The 19,987-nt window shown below is 34.6% G+C and overlaps 1 protein-coding gene across 1 annotated transcript in view; it reads right to left on the reverse strand.

Annotated features, from left to right (window-relative positions):
- The window catches only part of LOC129001808 (rho guanine nucleotide exchange factor 12), a 421,244-nt gene that overhangs the window by 398,057 nt on the left and 3,200 nt on the right, over positions 1 to 19,987 (reverse strand). Inside the window, exons 2-4 of the mRNA XM_054429256.1 lie at positions 16,447 to 16,652; positions 11,091 to 11,140; positions 10,484 to 10,541 (exon numbers count right to left, since the gene is read on the reverse strand). Coding sequence (XP_054285231.1) covers positions 10,484 to 10,541; positions 11,091 to 11,140; positions 16,447 to 16,652 — 314 coding nt within the window. The remainder of the gene's footprint in view (positions 1 to 10,483; positions 10,542 to 11,090; positions 11,141 to 16,446; positions 16,653 to 19,987) is intronic.

Raw genomic sequence — 19,987 nt, forward strand, 5'->3', positions numbered from 1 at the left:
TTTATGCATATACAAATTTGTAATGCAATCCATGAATACATTAGGCCTACCACTTTATAATGTATTGATCAATATTTATTTAAATTCAATAGCTATATAAAAAAAAAAACATTACAAATACAATGTATTTCTGTAATGAAGTTTAACGTGTACATTTTATCATGATTTATGATTCAAGGTTACAAGCCCAGTATATAAATACGAACTTAATAATTATATTTGCAGGAGTTAACAAAATGGTATCTATACTTATTTAATACGCAAGCAGATTTTTTGTGACAATTACTCCTCTCCCTCTGAAACTACTGAACCGATTGACATGTTTTTGGTGTCATTGGAAAGAGCGTAACGTGAAGTTGTGCAGGAAACTTTTTTTATAGGGAAATAATTAGAGAGTGAGGCCCTGGGACCCTTTAAAGTTTCGTATTTCTCCATAAGATTAACATGGGAAACAAACATTGTTATGAAACTCCAGCTGTTGTCAGAAATGCTGTTCTGCTATTTAATTTAATTTGTTTACAAAGAGAATTATTTTTTCTTGGTGCCATGTGGTCAATAAGTTATACTTTTGCATATATTTTAAAGGATACACACTATATAAAATGGTGGTAATGTAATACATTAAGAGATATTCATTTAAATAATCAATAAGTACGATTTAGCCTTTGCCTATATGTTTCCTGGTAAGTGTGTTGCAACTGTTCCTTAAAGTATATTATTATAGTATCTTAAAGTAAAACAAAATTATTCTTTTATGCATTCTCACCCCGTAGCGAAGCACGGGCAGAGCAACTAGTTTATTTTAATTAAAGAAACAAATGGCGGACTATGAAAATAGATATTTCATAACATGTAAAAGATCCAAATTAAATGTACAGTGTATTATCTTTTTGCATCCCAATAAGCTACTGAGAAAACCACATATAAAACATACCCCCTTATATTAGTACAATTCTCATCCTTATGGATCAGCTGAAGACAGTTTTATTGTTAGTTCTGTCCGGTGCACTGTCTTTAGAGGTCGCGTTTTGTTTACAATTAATTGTTTCTTGTTTTCAGTCATTTAAAACCTCGTTTAACCAAATAAATCGTTCTAATCACAACTAATAACACGTCCCCTAGTTATATAACCAAACATTAAAGAACTAATCATACAGTTAACTATAAAATAATAGAAACACAATTTCGTCGACACTAGCGATCAGTGTCACCGGACATGAACTAGACACGAAAAACGAGCTTCAAAGTTTACTTGTGTTGGTTAGGCTATGTTAAGACTATAATAAATTTTCCACCCTAATAATCATAAGAATAATATTAAACATACTTCTAAATATAGTTTATCGACTATCAACTATAATCTAAGGTATATTTTTGTCGATTTTATCAACTACGTTGCTCTTAATCCTATAGTTATTCGTAGGATACAACATTATGGTACCTATACGATATAGGTACTACACTTTCGGCAACACTGGCTAAAAATCTTCGTGCTTGGCTCCCATTGGACGGCCCGCGAGGCTTCTGATTGGGAGTTAGCGAGTTCCGCCGAGGGACCGAGTTAGCGACTTCCGTACGAGGACGGAACTCGCTAACCCGGCTCTAGAGCGGGTTAGCGGGTTCCGGAGTTAGCCAATTCCGAAACCGAACAAGTTAGTGAGTTCCTCTCATCGACCAAATTTGAAGATAGGGCGTTTAACATGGGGTTAGCGAGTTCCAGAGTTAGCCAATTCCGCGGACCCGTTCAGTTCCGGCCGCCGCGGTACGTTACATTCTGGACTGGACTGACCAAGTCTTTAAAGTGTGAGGTTGTATGTAATTTGACTGACTACCTGAAGAATTCAACTGTGCAGGACTCAGTTGCGTACTGACTACCCAGTGATGAAATTGGTCATGATATATCAATACAAATGATTGCTATTGACTTTAAAATTATAACTGACCTATCAATTAATGATGTTATCTAACAAAAGGTCAACATTAAATAGTAGTTAACAAGACCAGGTGTAGACAGTTATCTTGAACGGAAAGATATTGCCAAATTGTATGTTTTGCAACGTAGTGACTCATTGGGTCAGAAAAGCAGAAACGTTTATAACTGATAAACATATTTCCCATCTCCTTACCTTTAGCGCCTTTTTGACTGTATGGGTTTTTACAAAAACAATCACAACTCCTTAACAGTTTGAGCTACAGTGTTGAAATTCTGCAAAAATGATAATCTTTCTAGCGATCTGTTTGCAAAATGTGTTAGCAACTTCTCAACCCGTTTAAAAATGGCGGCTAATTTAAATATTTAATGCCAAATACCACATAAACCATTCTTTACCTAACCCCCAAACAGCTAACTACACGAAAAATAGAACAGATAATTAACTAGGTAGGCTTACATAAAAAACCCGATAAAAATTTCCACTTAGAACAGCAATAGATACCTCCCTAATTACCGTAGGTGGGTTACCGTAGGGATGCTCGGGAATTATGTCCCTGGTGGCAACAAACGCTAGTCTTTCAAATTTCTATATATTGATTTAGTTTAACCATTTTAAAGAGCTACCTACGAATAATATACGAATAACCCAATCGTGTATTTTCGTGTGTTTCGTGTATTTTTTTAATATACGAATAATTTAGTATATTGAAGTATGTTTTATGGTTATTGGTTACGGAGACAATCAAAAAACTGAATTTAGAATTCCCATGTTAATCTTATGGAGAATAAGTAAAATGTTGTAGCTTGATTTTTTAGGGATATATTTTTATCAAACTTGGCAAATTTATCTACTTTACACTTAAGCTATTAATATTTTACAAAAACACACTTTATTACCCTGCATATAGCAGCAAACCTAGGTACTTGTTAAGCCTAATGTTAATTAAATAGATTTAATTAAACATCCAATCAGGTAAATAGAAATTTGCTTAATCCACAGGTTTGCTGCTGCAGGGGTATTATTTTTCATATCGATTTTTTTTTACTGGGTGGTTCAATTTAGAGGTCTATACAATAAAAGGTCAGGTCGGTTATTAAACATTGGGCTTCTAATTAATTGATCCCAGCTAAACAAACTAGTGTTGGTTAATATGCCAACGAATTGGATCATTACACGTAGGCCATATAAATGTATGTAAATAGTAAATCAATGTTTATAGAAACCTGTTAAACATTTTTTTGTAATTTCACCCATCCATTTTCTTATTTTAACCCCCCTATAAAAATTCCTATAAACCACATTTAAAAAAAACCAATTAATTTTTTGAGGGCGTTACAATTTAAAATTTTATTTTTGGGAATTTCCCTTCAAAGTTGGGAGCATTAAAAGTAGAAATATATGTCCAAAAAGTAATTTTATAAACTTAAAACACATCGAAAAACTAAGCAATTTAAAAAATTAAGTAGGTAATTTTTTAGGGTAAAAGGTGCGATTTTTGGAAAACGTCAAAGGGCGCATTTGAAAGAATTTTCATAATTAATCATTAAATGTGCCCTTTGACGTTTTCCAAAAATCGCACCTTCCACCCTAAAAAAAGACCTACTTAATTTTTAAAATTTCTTAGATTTCCAACGTGTTTTCAATTTATAAAATTACTTTTTGGACATATATTTCTACTTTCAATGCTCCCAAATTTGAAGGGAAATTCCCAAAAATGAAATTTTAAAATTGTAACCCCTTCAAAAAAATTAAATTACATTTTCATAAAAGGACTTTTTTTAAACGATTGTTGCGGCCAAAACCACCAACCACCAATGTTATGGAGAATAAGTATAAATGTGGTTTCACTTCGGTCATGGGCATAAATCATTATAAAAAGTTTAATAGTGACCTATCCCATCTTAAGCCCCTACAAAATCCCCCTTGCCGTTAAACTTTTTCAAGATGTTCTCGATATTTCGGATGTTTTTAGCTTTGGTAGTCAGAAATCAACAAGAAGTAGGCTGATAAACAATAACTATAAAAACATGGTAATAATAAAACTAGAATGACAATTGTCAGTAGAGCCAACCATTACAGAAACTAATGAAAACGTCAAAGCATGAGGAAAACTACACAATAAGAATAAGGAGTATTTCAAGAGTTAAGGCTGCTTCCAACAGAACTTTCCACTCATACTCGAGAGGCAAGTGTTATGTCTAGTCCTGAGAACCTCTTCGACCTTGAAACCTGACACAATGTCTTCAGAAGTTCACAGGTACAGCGAGAAATAACTATGGCAGTGACAGTGATTATGAACACCTTAGCAAGCATGCAGCAGCAGTTGCCATACAAACTATGACACAGCTTGTCAATGGGGGGCCGGGGGACAATAAACAACTGGTAGTTATGTAGCATTGGATTTTATTTTGTCACAGATCACGTTACCTACTACAATATCTACTACAATATCGTGTCTAAGACCTAGACACAGGAATGATTGGTTTTTTTCATTTTGATATCCCCAGAGGCCAAAAACACTTTTTGTTCAAATTTATATGTAGGCTTTATACATATAAAGTATATATATAGGAATATATACATACAGTCCTATGTGTGTGTGTTCGTCTATAAACATGATAACTCGAGGATTTTAATGAAATTTTGCTTTAAGGTGTTAGGGCGAATATCGGGTCATGGAAATGGGATATTATGGGGTTTTTTAATTATCAAACATTGTTTTTATTTACGTTGTTAAACTTAAAACTTGCAAATTGCCAATTTCCATTAGGTACCTCCATTGTGCTTAAAAAAAAATTAATTTAGTATATTACTATCACTACCAATTTAAATGGGAACGCCACCAAGGTGTGTATTGAAGTGTCGTAGTAAAATTAAAGGTTGCAGAAAAAACTATAAAAAGCTTTCAATTTAAAATTCCCAAGTTATTCTTATCGAGAAAAAACTGGTGTAATATATTTGCTTGTTTATGAATGTGTTGATAAAATTAATGTATTAAACAAATTTGGTAAAATTACAATTTTGTCTGTACATTGTTTTAAATCATGAAGTTTTTAGTTATTTTTACTTTGTATAACCTGTCTCTAAGAGAGCCAGGATTTTTTTTTTTTTATAATTTGCCTCCAGGATTGATCTTTTGACATAAAATGAGGTTACTAACCTGTCGTCAATCAGTCCTGTATTGTCTTGGATGACTATAGTTTCGGGGTTAAAACCCCATTTTCAAATCTTCTCTTCAGTCGTTAAATTCCCTTCGCATGTATATGATTTGTAATTATAAATGTTTTCGTGTGTGTTTATGTGTATGTGTGAAGTAATTTTGACGACGGCTTATGCAAGAGAATATGTTTGACATTTGCAAGACAATAGAGGACTGATTGATGACAGGTTAGTAACCTCATTTTATGCCAGGATTCTTATCTCAATCACTATCTGTCTATCTGTTTGTTTGTCTGTGATGCCAAAATTTCAATTTAAACAGTCTACTCCTAGAAAACTAGAGTACCGATCAAGATTCAAATCGTTTTATTGTATTCACTGGATTGGTGAGAATGTCTTTAGCTATTAAAATATGGCCTCATTACATTGAAGGTAAAATAATGAACAAAGATAAATAAACCCCCATTTTTGTGCGATTTTTGTCACATTTTCTCCCAATGTTTACTACATACGCCATCAAATACCAATCAACTGTTTAGAGAATAATTATACCTATATGAAATAACAAGCAGTTGTTAAAGATTCTTTTTTCTAGCTGTCACTGATAATTTTGTTTACTTGAATGTTTATTACAAATACTGTACCAATTCTGATCACATTTTGTTTATAGAATTCTTGTTTATAGAAATATTTTAGGAAAAATCCAATAAGACAAATTGAAATTTGCTTAGTATGCAGGTTTGCTGCGGTGGGTCTAATATCCTATACTGTATCTATAATTCTATACTCTATACTATTATATAACAATCTAATGGTGTGTCTGTCTGTATGTGTATTACTAATAGGCGCAAAACCCACTGAACTGACTAGGCTTAAATTTTACAAAAATATAGCTACCATACCAAGAATGGTAATAGGACTATTCACACATTGACACTGACCGTGATCTTTGCCCCTTTGGCTTTAAAAGTTCTGAGGTGAGGATTTTAAAAGTAAACATTGATTTGGTCTCCATGGCTGTCAAGAGAACACTCACAATGTTTACTTTTGGTTTGTAATTTCAATGTGAACAAGCCTGAACTGCCAAATTGCATATTACGATTTTACACAATTTCAGACAGCTAATCCAAAGAAATTAAATATAATATTTTATACAAGGATATGTAGGTTTATCTAAACCTTATTCATATGTTATTTATTCTAAAACTATGTCAATGATTATAGAAATAAAAAAATATGCTATGTTGCTTTACAGGTATTGAAATATTTTCATGGAAACAGTATGAAAATTACAACGTATAGATGTTTTGTATGAATTTGGAGGCATTTTTTTTTATAAATTTGATTGCTTAACATGCGTTAGATTAACTTAACATAACTTGCATTTCAAATTGACATTTTTATATTTAGGAAAATTTAGTAGGTAATTGTTTTTTTGCTACACCTATCCTTAAATTAAACTAAAGAATATCATAAATAACTAAATTGTGATTTTTATGTTCTATAATTTGTGGTACTGTATGTGTGTGACTATACTTAATTATTAATGGTAATACAAAATACCCTTAACATAGTTTGCAGTTCACATTTACTTTAAGTTACTTTATTTACTTTGTTCAAATTTAGTCAATTTATTTGTGTTTTTCTACACCACTAACTAAATTAAACCAAGGAAAATATCAAAAAACTAGTTGTACACAGTGTTCTTTTGTTTCTAAAATCAATTAAATAACTGTTACTATGTTTACTTAATGATAAGTGTGAAAATGTAAAGGCAATGGACTATGGAACTGATTAAAAGAACTAGTTATGATTTAGGTAACATTCATTATTATCGATGATTTCTTTCCGATATATCGACTATTGATATTAACAAATCCAAACTTATCAGCTGACAACTACAATAATTTAATAAATATTGTTCAGTATCAAAAACAATTAAAAAAAAAATTATATTGAAATAAAACTATTCTAAACTAACCTAACTAACCAAACTTGCTGTAGTAACTAATTTCAAAATTCTGTTTCATAGCCTATTCCCCATATGCCTTTTCTGTTATCAAACGGGATTTTGAAACCGTAACTTGTCTACAGCAAGTTTGGTTAGTTATGTTAGGTTAGCTTAGAAAAGTTTCATTCCTTAATCCAATATATAGGCTATTATTTTTGCCTAAACAAGATTAGTTCTTAATCCTATTCTCTAATACGAGCTATAACTCAATAACTTGGTTATTGAACCAAGTATAACTTAGACATATTTGCTATGTCTGTTTGTCTGTCTATCTGTAATTTAAATGCGTTTGAAGATATTAAAATAGATGGAATATTGATCGTAAAGGAAAACAAAAATATGGTTATATCGAAAAGAAATCATTGATAATAATGAATTTTCCCCTTAACAGGATAGTACCCCTTTTCTCAGTCTATATTTACTTAAAAAATACATGTTAAGGTGAACGTTGAAGACCAGGAAACTTGATCCAGGTAGGACTACTGTTGTCAACTTTCTGGAATAACTGTATGGACATACCTATTTTAGACGAAGATAATCTGTAATTATTTAATTTTAAGTAAATATTGTTACAAAATAAAAAAATTATAGAAACTGGAGCATCACAAAGAATTGTCAGTAAGAATCCTATATTAAAATCCAAATGAAATGAAAATTTGCGTATAATTTTTCTTTTTAATGGATTGACGAGAAAGAAATTAGGTGCCGTAAAATACATGGATTCTGAGTTGTAAAATGTTACTGTAAACAGATGAATATTTTTATATTTAATTGTAAAATTAAACTGTTTTGGTGTAAATAACTGATCAAATATACTGAACAAAGATTATTCGGTTTTATCCGCATAAATTATGGGGGTGCATGTAATGGATTAGTGTAGAATGTTTTGAGATGATCTGTGTGGCTTTGTTACTGACTAAGATCAGCTATTTCTTTAGTGAGGATCATTTTATTTTTAGCCCAATGATTAGGAAGAGCTGGGTCCAGTTTTGAACGATCAAAAAGATACTGACTTATCTCAGGATCGAACCAGTGCCACCAGTTTTTATAGTGGTTGTTGGACAAGCACTATAACCACTCGACTACCCAGCCAACAACCATACCAAACTATTTTGATGTAAACAATCACACCATACCTAGTTTAAGTTTTATTGAAATAGATTTAAAAAAAATTTTACAGTTAAAATTAACTTTAATTGGCACTAATGAGTGGCCATGTGAGGTTTTGTATTCAGCTGCTGAAGGTTAGTTTGGAGAATAATTAACCAGTCTGTACAGCCAATTAACACAAGCCTAAAACTAATTAACACTGACTTGTTATTATCTTACATAGGCCTACCTACTTCTACATTTTGATGATTTCTTAGCTGGGCAGCTAAATGGACCTGACTTACTCCAAAACGAGCACAAAAATCATCAGCTCAATAAAAAATTAGCCTTGATTCTAATTAATTATTTCAAGTTCAATCAGTTTCATCAACTTTACGTAGGTAGGTTTTAATACATATTATGAATAAGGCTGACTGGGTTGCGGGACTTGCGTATAAAAAAAAGCCATTGTGACTGGCAGGATTAGAACCTGTGACACGATGACTTAGATTCTGCACTCAAATCACTTCCTGTTTTATATATATATACTAGCTGACCCGGCGAACTTCGTATCGCCTAAGTTATAGGTTTCCCCTAAGACAGACCGATGGAAAGAAAGTACCGTTACGTTTAATTTTCAAGATGATCTCGTTCGCATCGCTCAATCACGTCCTGGTTGAAGTTCGTTCGCTACGCTCACTCACCTTTGGGTTGGAGCTCGTTCGCTACGCTCACTCACCTTTAGGTTGGAGCTCGTTCGCTGCGCTCACTTGCCTTCAGGTTAGCTCGTTCGCTACGCTAACTCGCCTCCAGGTTGAAGTTCGTTCGCTACGCTAACTCACCTTTAGGTTGGAGCTCGTTCGCTGCGCTCACTTGCCTTCAGGTTAGCTCGTTCGCTACGCTAACTCGCCTCCAGGTTGAAGTTCGTTCGCTACGCTCACTCACCTTTTGGTTGCAAATTAGCTGTTGTCATAAATGTAAAAGAAATAATAGTGCTGCACCCTGTTGGTAATCCTTGTAACTTTAATGCTATTGTACATCATAGAACAGAACCAACTTGTTTAATTGAAACAGCTGTTAAGATTCATTAATTCCATTTCTCATAAGGTTAACATGGGAAACTCCAGAGCCACTGGGGCGGAGCCCTTTTAACAATTTCGAAACGGGAAATAGTTTACGTCCGATTCGCATACCTACAGAATTTACACACCAAATTTCATAACGATCGGTGAAGTCGTTCCGGAGGAGTTTGCAGACAAACACTGTGACACGAGAATTTTATATATTAGATAATATATATATATATATATATATATACATTTTTTGTCCTTGATCCAACCTCTGCCCAACCCCTGAATACGAGCCCAGAGACACTGCCTGGTACGGTAGTAGGACTACGGACCCAGGATCAAGAGTGTATATACGATGGTACATGGAAACATATGTGTTAGGATAAGGATAGTATGGAATAAAATGGAAGTGTGAGATACTCCGTCTTTTCACTTATCAGCCCTTAACACCCTTGAGAAGGCCTAGGGTTCTGGGGGAAACTTCCTCGCAAGATTTTGCCCATCAGGCCCCTCACCAGTGGCTCAGCACGCCCATCCGGTGGGGTCGGGCCCGGAGGCTTAACTGACTTCTTGGTACCAAACACCCTGGATTTATACCCGCCGAATGGTACCCAAGAGGTGGGGGTGAGTACTTTACCTTCCCTATCGGAGCATCTTTCCCCTCCTTAGGAATCATTCTCGTGTCTCCGAGTACTTTTGTACCTTTAACCTCAAACCTATCTTAGGGGGTCAAAAACACTTCTTTACAAGAAAACACAAGAATTAATGTGTGTTTGCTAAAACTACTGTCTGCTCAATAATAATTGTAGATTCGCGTAGTTTAGGTACAACCAGAAGTACTGGCTGGCAAAAAGCACTAACTTTTACTATAAATACAAATATTTTTTTTCTTCCTTGGCCAGCCAAACGTGTTAAATGATGTGTACACGTAAGTGTTTCAATCGTATGTACAACATACGTGTGCTAGGTCGTTGTATGAATGAGGATGACTAGTGTTCAACATAGAATATGGAAAATCTGGCAATGAGACAACATACGCCTTGCAACTTTCATCACTAGGATCCGCACCTTGCTACTGCATTGGGCCAATTTAAACGTGATGAAGAACTGGGCTGTATAACTAAAAAATAACATGTACATCATCCAAAGGTTTTTTTAACAAAACAAAAATATATGTGTTTATAAAATTAACATGCTAAATGTTAAAAATTCTCACTTACATTTTATAAGTTCAACCACCTCAGTGTGCGTCGAATGAGTTACATTCACTCCGTTCACCTGAAATTAAAATAATATATTAAAATAATTACAGATTACTTTAAAAAGTTAAAAATACAAACTGGAAAAACTGGTTACTAAACAATATAGTGAAGAATATAAAAATCACAAGTCAATGGAAATATAATATTGTCTGAAAGTTAATGAAAGACAAAATGTTAAGGTTTTGGTAATAAAATTGTTAAGGTTAATGGTCTCTTTGGTTCAGGTGAGTAGTAAAAAAAATGGGTAGTAACATTTTCAATGACCAAACAGAGTAATATTTAAAATACAAACATTTATAGAATGTTAACGTCTTGTAGCTGTTTTATGGGTAGTAGAATAGTTAAATTATCTAGCCTACATAATGTACGAAAATGTTTACAAATAAATTAGTTAACTTAGCCTAAAGGCTTGGAATTTCAATAAAATAAGTACCACATAGGTAACAGCTAAAGTCAATCTATAATTTTAATTTAACAATAAGTTAATCCTCAATTTTTTTGGACTACAGTATCCTCAAGTTGGAGTTGACTTAGATATAGATATAGATAGTTATAATTAATTTACCTTGATAATTTTGTCCCCACTATGGAGGCCAGCTCGTTCCGCCGCACCACCTGAAACCAAATGTTTAAAAACTTTAACTTTAACTAAAAAGAGACAATAATTAAAGATTACGTAAAGTCTAAAGACATGGTTTGTGTGAATACAGACAAAATGAGCATACAGGCTGTACTTGTCTGTAGGCATGTAATTGTATTCTATGACATATTTTCATAGGTTTTTATGATAAAAACAATAAAATATCAAACAAATTTGAATGCAACAAATCTAAATGACAAGCAAACAATGTAGCCTACAGTATTACAGTAAAAACTTTTTTCCGGTCAAATCAATACCAGGATTAACTGAGAACATCATAAAAATTGATATTATTAGGAAAATGAGCTAGGCAACAGAATTGTGGCACAAGTACGGTTTTGCCGAAGGAATGTAAGCGGACCAAAACATGGATCTCTTACTGGAATGATATAGATCAGGCAACAACTGTTAATCATTCAAAAGCCTAGCAATTAAAAGGTAGCCGGGTCGATCTTGAGAAAAGTCAGTATCTTTTTGATGGTTTAAAACTAGACCTGAATCATTAGGCTTAAAAATGTGATCCTGGCTAATAGTTCAAGAACAGATTAAAGAGAGTAGACTCTACATCCACTCTCACTAATCTGTGATTTTTGTCACAAAAACACTGCTTACATAGCAGTTCCCTAACTTTGCAATATGGCGACCCACCTTCATCTTAGATCTTCTTTTGCGACCCACTTTTAGCAAATTTCCCTAGATGGGGAAGTTGCCATAGGTGGCATGGTAAATAAGACAAAGTCCTGGGACCGATTTACTTTTTAATTTTGGTGTCCCTAAAGGCAAAAAACACTATTTGTAATGTGGATAGCGAAAGGGACCTCTTGTCGACGATGCAAAATTTCAGTACCGCCGATATAAGTAAGTAAGTACCTAAGGTAGAAAATATTAAAATTCAGGTTTTTATCGATTGTTAAACCTTATTTGACATAGAACAGGACAGTATCGGTTAAAATATCGAATTGAAGATTTAAAAGGTCAAAATAAATCATTTGTTAGCCTCTGCACGGTCTGAGAAAAGGTACCACCTGTTGTCGCTCAATGTTATTTCGCCATATCGACAAGAGGACCCATTTCTAATATTCACTTTATAAACAGACTTTAGTCCAAAAAATGAATTGTCCTGCATTCTAGTGGGAATTTAGAGAACTACAACAAATTAAGTTTACTGAGAACCAAATATCTCACAAATTGTGCGGTCCCGACAAGAGGTACCTTTTCTAAATGCAAATTTTACGACATGCTTTGATAAAACAATTATTTTAATTAAAACTACCGTGAGTTAAGACAAAAATTGGTATTGCCTCCAAAGAGGACATAAGCTTTCTTTTGATACTGTTACCAAAATAGCTTCTTAAAATACGAAAAAACTGTTTTTATGCGTATTTGAAATTTTCAAAATAGTTTTCTCAAAATGACTCTTTTCCATAACAAAATTTCAAAGTCCTATGACTCAAACAAAAAAGATCGTAAAGGCATGGGACTTGCACCACGTAATTCGGAATACGGGGTTTTATGGGGTAAAAATTGGTTTTTTTCTAACTTTTGACCCTCTAAAACACAAAAAAAATCTTAATTTCTCTCCAGACCTTTTTAAAGAGCTTAAGAAACAAATAATTTAGTATATCAAAGTGTTTTTGTACAATTATTGGTTATTTTAAAATTCCCATGTTATTTTTATGGAGAATATTGTAAAATGTTGTATTTGGCTTGTTTACGGATATATTTTGATCACACTCGGCGGATTTATTTATTTCATACTATGCTATTGATATTTTAATAAAAAAACACACTTTAGGGCCCTTTCACACGAAGCGGCCACCACCACAGCTTTAACATTATTTTAAATGGGAGCCTTCACACGCAGCCACTTCAGTTGCCCGCCAGGACACATTGGCCAAACAGTGTCTCCTTGTGCAACTGCTAGTCGGCAGCCGCCGGCAACCGCAGTGGCGGCAACTCGCCGCGGGGCATTGAATTAAAAGGGAGCTTTCACACGAAGCAACCAGTGGCCGCCACCGTGGATGCGTGCGCAACTACTATTTTGGTTCAGTTTAAGTGCAGACTGCAGAGACAAACGCACTGTGGTAGTTGTTGAGTGTATTTGTGTTGATTGTTTGTTTGTGAAAATGAGTGATCAGAAGAAAAATAAAGAGGACATTGCTTAGACAGAAAAAGAAAGGATACAAAGGAAGAGGAACCGAATAAGAGACTAAACAAAATAATAAAAGACAAAGTGAATACTGAAGATCTAATCAGCTCTGAGCCTTCGATTAAATCTAATAAATAGATCAGTCAAAGCCGTGACAGCTTCGTATCACCCCTGGATTTTTCTCTGCTCCTTCTGAGCACTCCGGGGAAGAAATTTGAGTGGGGCTGGTTCTAGGGGTAGGCCTAGCCTGACTTTGGTGAATAGGCTACTAGTTTATTCCCCCCTAGAATTTTACGTCACGATTATTTATAGGTATCAAAACAGCGTTTGTCGGATTTATACTTTGTCTGTCATAACTAAAGTAGGCTTATGATTATTTGAATTGGTAAGAAATTTAATGTAAGTTTATTCAACAGCATATTTACCTTGATATTTTAATAGGCCTATGTGTTATATCTAGGCCTAATGGAAGTTTTAAAGTAGGACTGATTAATTAGTTACCCTCTAGCAGCTAACCTAGGTACTCGTTAAACATAAATGTTAATTTAATATATTATTTGAAAATCAATCCAGAGCAAATGGAAATTTTCTTAGTTGGCAGGTTTGCTGCGGCGGGGGTATTTTTTTGTAATATTATCATCTAAGGTTTCTCCTACCTTTTTTGCTCAAGGGCCACACTGACAATTTTTGGAGGAAAGGCGGGCCCGGACCTTTTTCAGTGTAGAAATGTAGCCCCCCTCAAAATAACCCAAAAAGAGGATGACACAACTCGAAATATTTTCGATGTACTACTAAGTTTACTTAATTGAAAGTAACATAATTGTTTGTAATGACGATAAGAATGGTTGACAATGAGTTTACAAGGAGTGTAAAGCTAAAATTGACATTAATCTTTAAGGATAAATTTGTATTTAGCCAAATCAGGGTTAAAGTTTGATGTCCTGCTCAGGATCACATAGCTTTGAAGATCTGTATTAAGATAGCTCAATCACTAGGCACATGTTTCCAGCTAATTTTCTCTTATTGGAAATAACTTGGAAAGTGTGAGAGAGGTGTATGGTACTAGTGGAGTCCCGATAATCCGAACTTCTGTAATCCGAGAGTCCACTTAATCCGAAAACCAAAAATTGAATTATTAACTTTTTTTTATTAAACGTTTAACACAGTTAGCTGTACCTGATCAAAGTATTCTGTAGCGGCCGGGCGAGATAGACTTGTTATTTAGAGTATTTTTAGTAAATATTTCACCATTTTTTATTAACTTATTTTAATTTTTGTCCTGGGTTCCAATCCCGCCACATCACAAATGGATTTTATTTAAGTGATAATGCTGCAGCCCCTAAGTCTAGCCTAAAGTAATGTGAAAAACAATACCTCGCGCCTAGCGTCCTAGAAGACAAAAAAAAAGAAGATATTTTTAAGAATAAAAAATAAACGTTTAATCCGAAATATTCGGTACGGGATCGTAACGGGACTCTACTTTATTGACATTTTTACACATTCTTATATTATAAACAGGATATCTGGGTAACCAGCCAACCTGGGCACCGATTACTTGTATTGTACTTGAATTCTGTATGGACCAAGGACTAGAATTGCCCATAAATCTCAATTCATTGTTGGCATTACATTGGTTCTCTTTTAACATCATAAGTAAATCATTATCACTAGAGAGCATCACAGATATTTTACTGAAACCGCAAGAGATGTTCACAGTGCAGTTGTGATAGCGGGAAACAATCGTGGTGAAGCCAGACTGCAAAATATGCTCCCGAGTGATGCCACAAACGTGAATATTGATCACGTTATCACCGAGGTCGCAACATTTACATGCGGGAATTGCCACGACCGTGAGTGAGGACCACAATAGTGCTGAGTTGCTGTGATCGCGGATGACGATCACGTTATCACGGAGACTGCAAAATTTACTTAGGAAATTGCTGCGACCATGAGGGACTATCACGGTATCGCTGAGACCGCAATATTTACTTAGGGATATGGCCACAACCGTGACGATCGCATTATCACAGAGACTGCAACATACTTTTGGGTATTGCCGGACCTTGAGTGACGACAACGATACCGCCGAGTTGCCTCGATTGTGAATGACGATCATGATATCACCGAGACTGAAACAATTACTTACTGGTGTTGCCACAACTTTGACGATCATCGATTTAGACCTATTACATAAAAATAATTAATTTCCCAGTAGGCCTTTGCAGGCCGGATAAAATATGTTCGCCGGCCAAAGGTTGAAGACCCCTGATCTAAGGTACTTTATCATCAAAAGTAGTTCTGATGTCTTTTATCTAAAACAACCCATGAAACATTAGGCCTACTAGTTTAAGTGAGGAGGATAGGTCAAAATTATTACTAGCCTACCATTACCAACCAAGATGAAGGTACAAATGGGCGCACTGTATTTTTATCCAAACGTAAATAAAGGAGTTTAAATTAAGTAGGCTAGTTCTGTTGTTTTTTTTTTATCTAAAACAACCCATGAAACATTCCTAGCTTAACCCTTTCAGTGCTATACGAAGATATTTATCATTGTGCGTCTTTTTCTCAAAAAGTGCTAGCTATGGAACGATATATCGTTGTTTGCGTTTCATCCTAAAGTGCGACAATATATCGTGCCAGCATGACCTCCTATTTGTTTAAATTGTGTGAGTTTAAATGGGCATATCGGGTGACTCAGTTGTTGAGTTGAAACAGTGATGGTTTCTTTTGGTTCCTCATTTGATCAAGGCCCAATGTACCGTTCGTTCCTTAGCACTTTTGAGATGAAAACTTTTTTTGAGGCCTACTAATTTTTTTCTCGCACACTAGACTTTGTCCCAATGACAAGCCTAGCACTTTTCGGACAAAATGAGTAAATAGCTCTAACATTTTTCGGAAAATTACAAAAAAGATTACAAAAAAGAATTACAAAGAGGATAGGTAAAAAATTATTCAGCCTACCATTACCAACAAAGATAAAGGTGCAAATTAATGGGATTATTTTTATCCAAATATTAGTAAAGGATCTTAAATTAGATCAATTGAGTAGGTAGTTTTGTTACTAATATCAACCTATAAAAATAATCACTCAACTACTTTTTAAGGTAGCCTATGTTGAAAAACTCTTACCTTCTTTAACGGATTGAACGTAAACAGGGTTGTCGCCTGACACCTTCATGCCATACCCCTTCTCATCCTTGTACACAGTGATGGTAACTTGCTGAAAGGGCAGGTGATTGGCATGAGGTGAAGTGCCGTCGGTGGCTGACACAGGTCTGGCACCCGGCGGTCGGCGGAACGACGGCCCGTTGGAGAGTCCTCCTCGGACACTGTTCCTGGGGAAAACAAACACTTTTAAGTATTTCTTCCTTAAGATTCGTACCTAACTAAATTACCTACAGTAAGTAGCCTCTCATAGCTAAATATTTTGTAAATTAATCACAGAATGGTGTAGGCCCTAGTTGCCTAACAACTGGCCGATGCAATAACGACTATTTGTTTATTTTCTTGAAAGGTTTTTGATTGTGCTTTATTTACATTGTGGAAATGTGTGGGTAACTTAAAGAGGGTTAAAGAAAGTCAGTAAAAGTTTTGTAGAATCTTTGCTCTTTTTTCTTGTACTTTTCTTGTAGGCTAATTTAAATAATTTTAATAAGCTAGAGGTAAAAGGGAATGACTGAAATTGAGGAATTAGGGTAAAATTGTTAGAGAAGTAATAGTTCCCATCTTGTCTTTACATCACCACCTGATCAAATATTAGTTGTCTTGTTTACCTTTTGTATGGTTTGGTTTGATGTAATTGTTAAAAAGATGTATTAATAATTTGTTCAGTATAAAAACGTTGTCCATTATATTTCTGGGCTATTTTAATTACATTAACTATTAGGTTATGGGCCTTTTAAAATTTGTAAATGTAAATTTTGTCATTGTAAATCCTGAAAGTAAGATATTTTCAACATAACTATTTTTCTTCTATTTGTTGCTGCTGCTATCATTGGTATTATTCATCATAGTGGAGTATCTTTTAAAATGGGGGAAAGAGACATGAAAATAGGAATTGAACTGCTTGAAGGAGTTTCCAACAACAATAACTGGAAGTTTGCAATGAAAATGGCCCTAATACACGAAGATATATGGAATACAATTGAACCGGATGATACACAAGGGGATGGTTTGGTAAGTGGAAAGAAACAAGATCAAAAAGCTCTTGCTAAAATATGTTTATTTGTAAAACCTTGTTGTTATCCTCACGTAAGAAATGCAAAAAATGCAAAAGAGGCTTGGGACAATCTTAAAAATGCATTCAAGGATAAGGGATTAGTTAAACGACTAAGTTTATTGAGGGTTTTATTCAATACTAAACTTTTTTAATTTGATTCAATGGACGCTTATGTTACAAAAAAAAAATTATGTTTGTTTCACAACAAATAGCAGACATAAGTAAGCCCATTGAAGATGAATTTCTTGCTGTAGTCATGCTGAATGGCTTGTCTAGTCATTATGAACCTATGGTTATGGCATTGGAAAACTCAGGAACCGAATTAACAGTTGAACTAGTCAAGTCTAAATTACTTCAAGAAGATTTAAAATCTGTCAGCCCTAGTCATAACATAGAAATGCATTAGCTACAAAACAGAACACTAAACGTTCTGACGTGATATGTTATCGATGCCACAAACATGGTCATAAAGCATCAGATTGTTTTACAAATTCTTCCAAAATCGGGAAGGGTACTAATCGGAACAAACGTGCTAATGAGATATCAAATAACAGTAATGAAAGCAGTGACTGGTGTATTCTATCGGCATTACCGGTAGAAGCCAAACTAGTGCTGATTGCTGGTATCTTGATTCAGCTTGTACCAATCACATACAGGTCAGAGAGATTTACTTCAAAAATACCAAAAGTATAGCAAAACTGGTATGGATGTCATTGTGGCGAACAATGAAAAACTAAAATGTGAAGGTCAAGGAGAAGCAACAGTCATGATAGATTCTGTTGAGAGAAAAGTTACTGATGTTGTCCATGTTCTTAATTTAAGTTTAAATTTGCTTTCTGTTAGTCAAATGGTAAATAAAGGTCTAACAATGTTTTTTTTCTGAAGACGGGTGTGATGTAGGCCTATACAAACAGGAGGACTGTAAAGTATCAGATCAGCCTGTAGCTCATGCCACAAATGTGGATGGTCTTTACAAGTTGGACATTGATCCTGATAACTAAATGTCAAGCAACTTTGCAGGAAATAGTAAAGACACAGAGAGTTATGGCACCATCGTCTTGCTCATTTAAAGTCGGAAATCCATGAAATTATTGAAGGACAAAATGTCAACTGGTATGTGATATTCTGGTCAAGGTTCACCCTGTACTTCTTGCATACAAGGTAAGCAAACTACAACTCCTTATTCTAAAAAGAAGAAAGGAACTCGCGCAGCAGAAATTTTTGGATTAGTGCATTCCGACTTATGCGGCCCAGTGAATGTTAGTTCGCATGGAGGAGCTTAATATTTACTAACTCTCATTGATGATTTTTCAAGAAAGACATTCGGCTACTTGGTACTATTCGGTAATGGAGGTTAATTTGTAAAGAAAGAGAGAGCTAGAAGATTTTCTGAAAGCTTCTGGAGTACAACATCTCAAAATGGCGTTGCTGAGAGGGCAAATCGTACAATTTTTGAGAAGACTCGTTCTCTGCTGCATGATTCTGGGTTAGACAAAAAGTATTGGGCTGAAGCAGCTAATAACTGTAATTTATTTGAAGAATCGGTCTCCTGCTAAAGCTGTTTTTGGGAGCACACCAGAAGAGGTGTATGGACCGACAAGAAAGTTGATCTTAGTCATTTGTGAGTTTTTGGTTGCGCAAAGCCTTTGCTCACGTACCAAGTGGACAAAGAAAGAAGCTCGATCCCAAGTCGTGAGTTGATTTTTGTTGGTTATTGCCAAAACTCTATAGCCTACAGACTAGTTGATCCTCTAAGATAATCATATCCAAAAATGTTAAATGTTCTTAGAAGAAAAACCAGTTGAAGGGGGAGAAGTGAGAGATAAAAATCATATATAAGATTTTAGATCTATCAAATGATGACTCAGAGAGTAGAGCCAAAACTGAGATGATGTTAATGATGTCATAGCTGAGAATGTATCAAATCTGGAAGAGGAGATGTATACAGCAGATGATCATGAAGCAGAACCAGAGGTGAGAAAGTATCCACCGAGACAACGGAAACCAAAGGACATTGGACCTTTTCAAGTGTATAATCTTGTTCATGATCACACCAATTCATAATTTGGATTTGTCAACTGCTTTTTTGAACAGAAAGCGGAAAGAAGCCCTATATATTTAACAGCCTGAAAACTTTCTTGTGTCAAGAAAAGAAGACAAAAAATGTTCCTGGCCCAAATAAACATTAAGGGGTGGTTAGAGAAGTAATATTTCTCATCTTGTCTTTACATCATCACCTGATCAATATTAGCCTAGTTGTCTTGTTTGCCTTTTGTATGGTTTGGATTGGTTTGAAGTAGCCCAATTGTTAAAAAGATGTATTAATAATTTGTTCAGTATAAAAACATTTCCATTAGGCCTATATTTCTGGGCTACCGTATTACATTAACTATTGAAAATAACTTTTTTGAATGTAGCCTACAGTAAACCTATCAAAAATATCAAGAAATT

Source organism: Macrosteles quadrilineatus, unplaced genomic scaffold (assembly GCF_028750875.1).
Source record: "Macrosteles quadrilineatus isolate MER2022 unplaced genomic scaffold, UCM_ALF_1.0 Scaffold_8__2_contigs__length_117827958, whole genome shotgun sequence".
Classification (NCBI taxonomy): Eukaryota; Metazoa; Arthropoda; class Insecta; order Hemiptera; family Cicadellidae; genus Macrosteles; species Macrosteles quadrilineatus.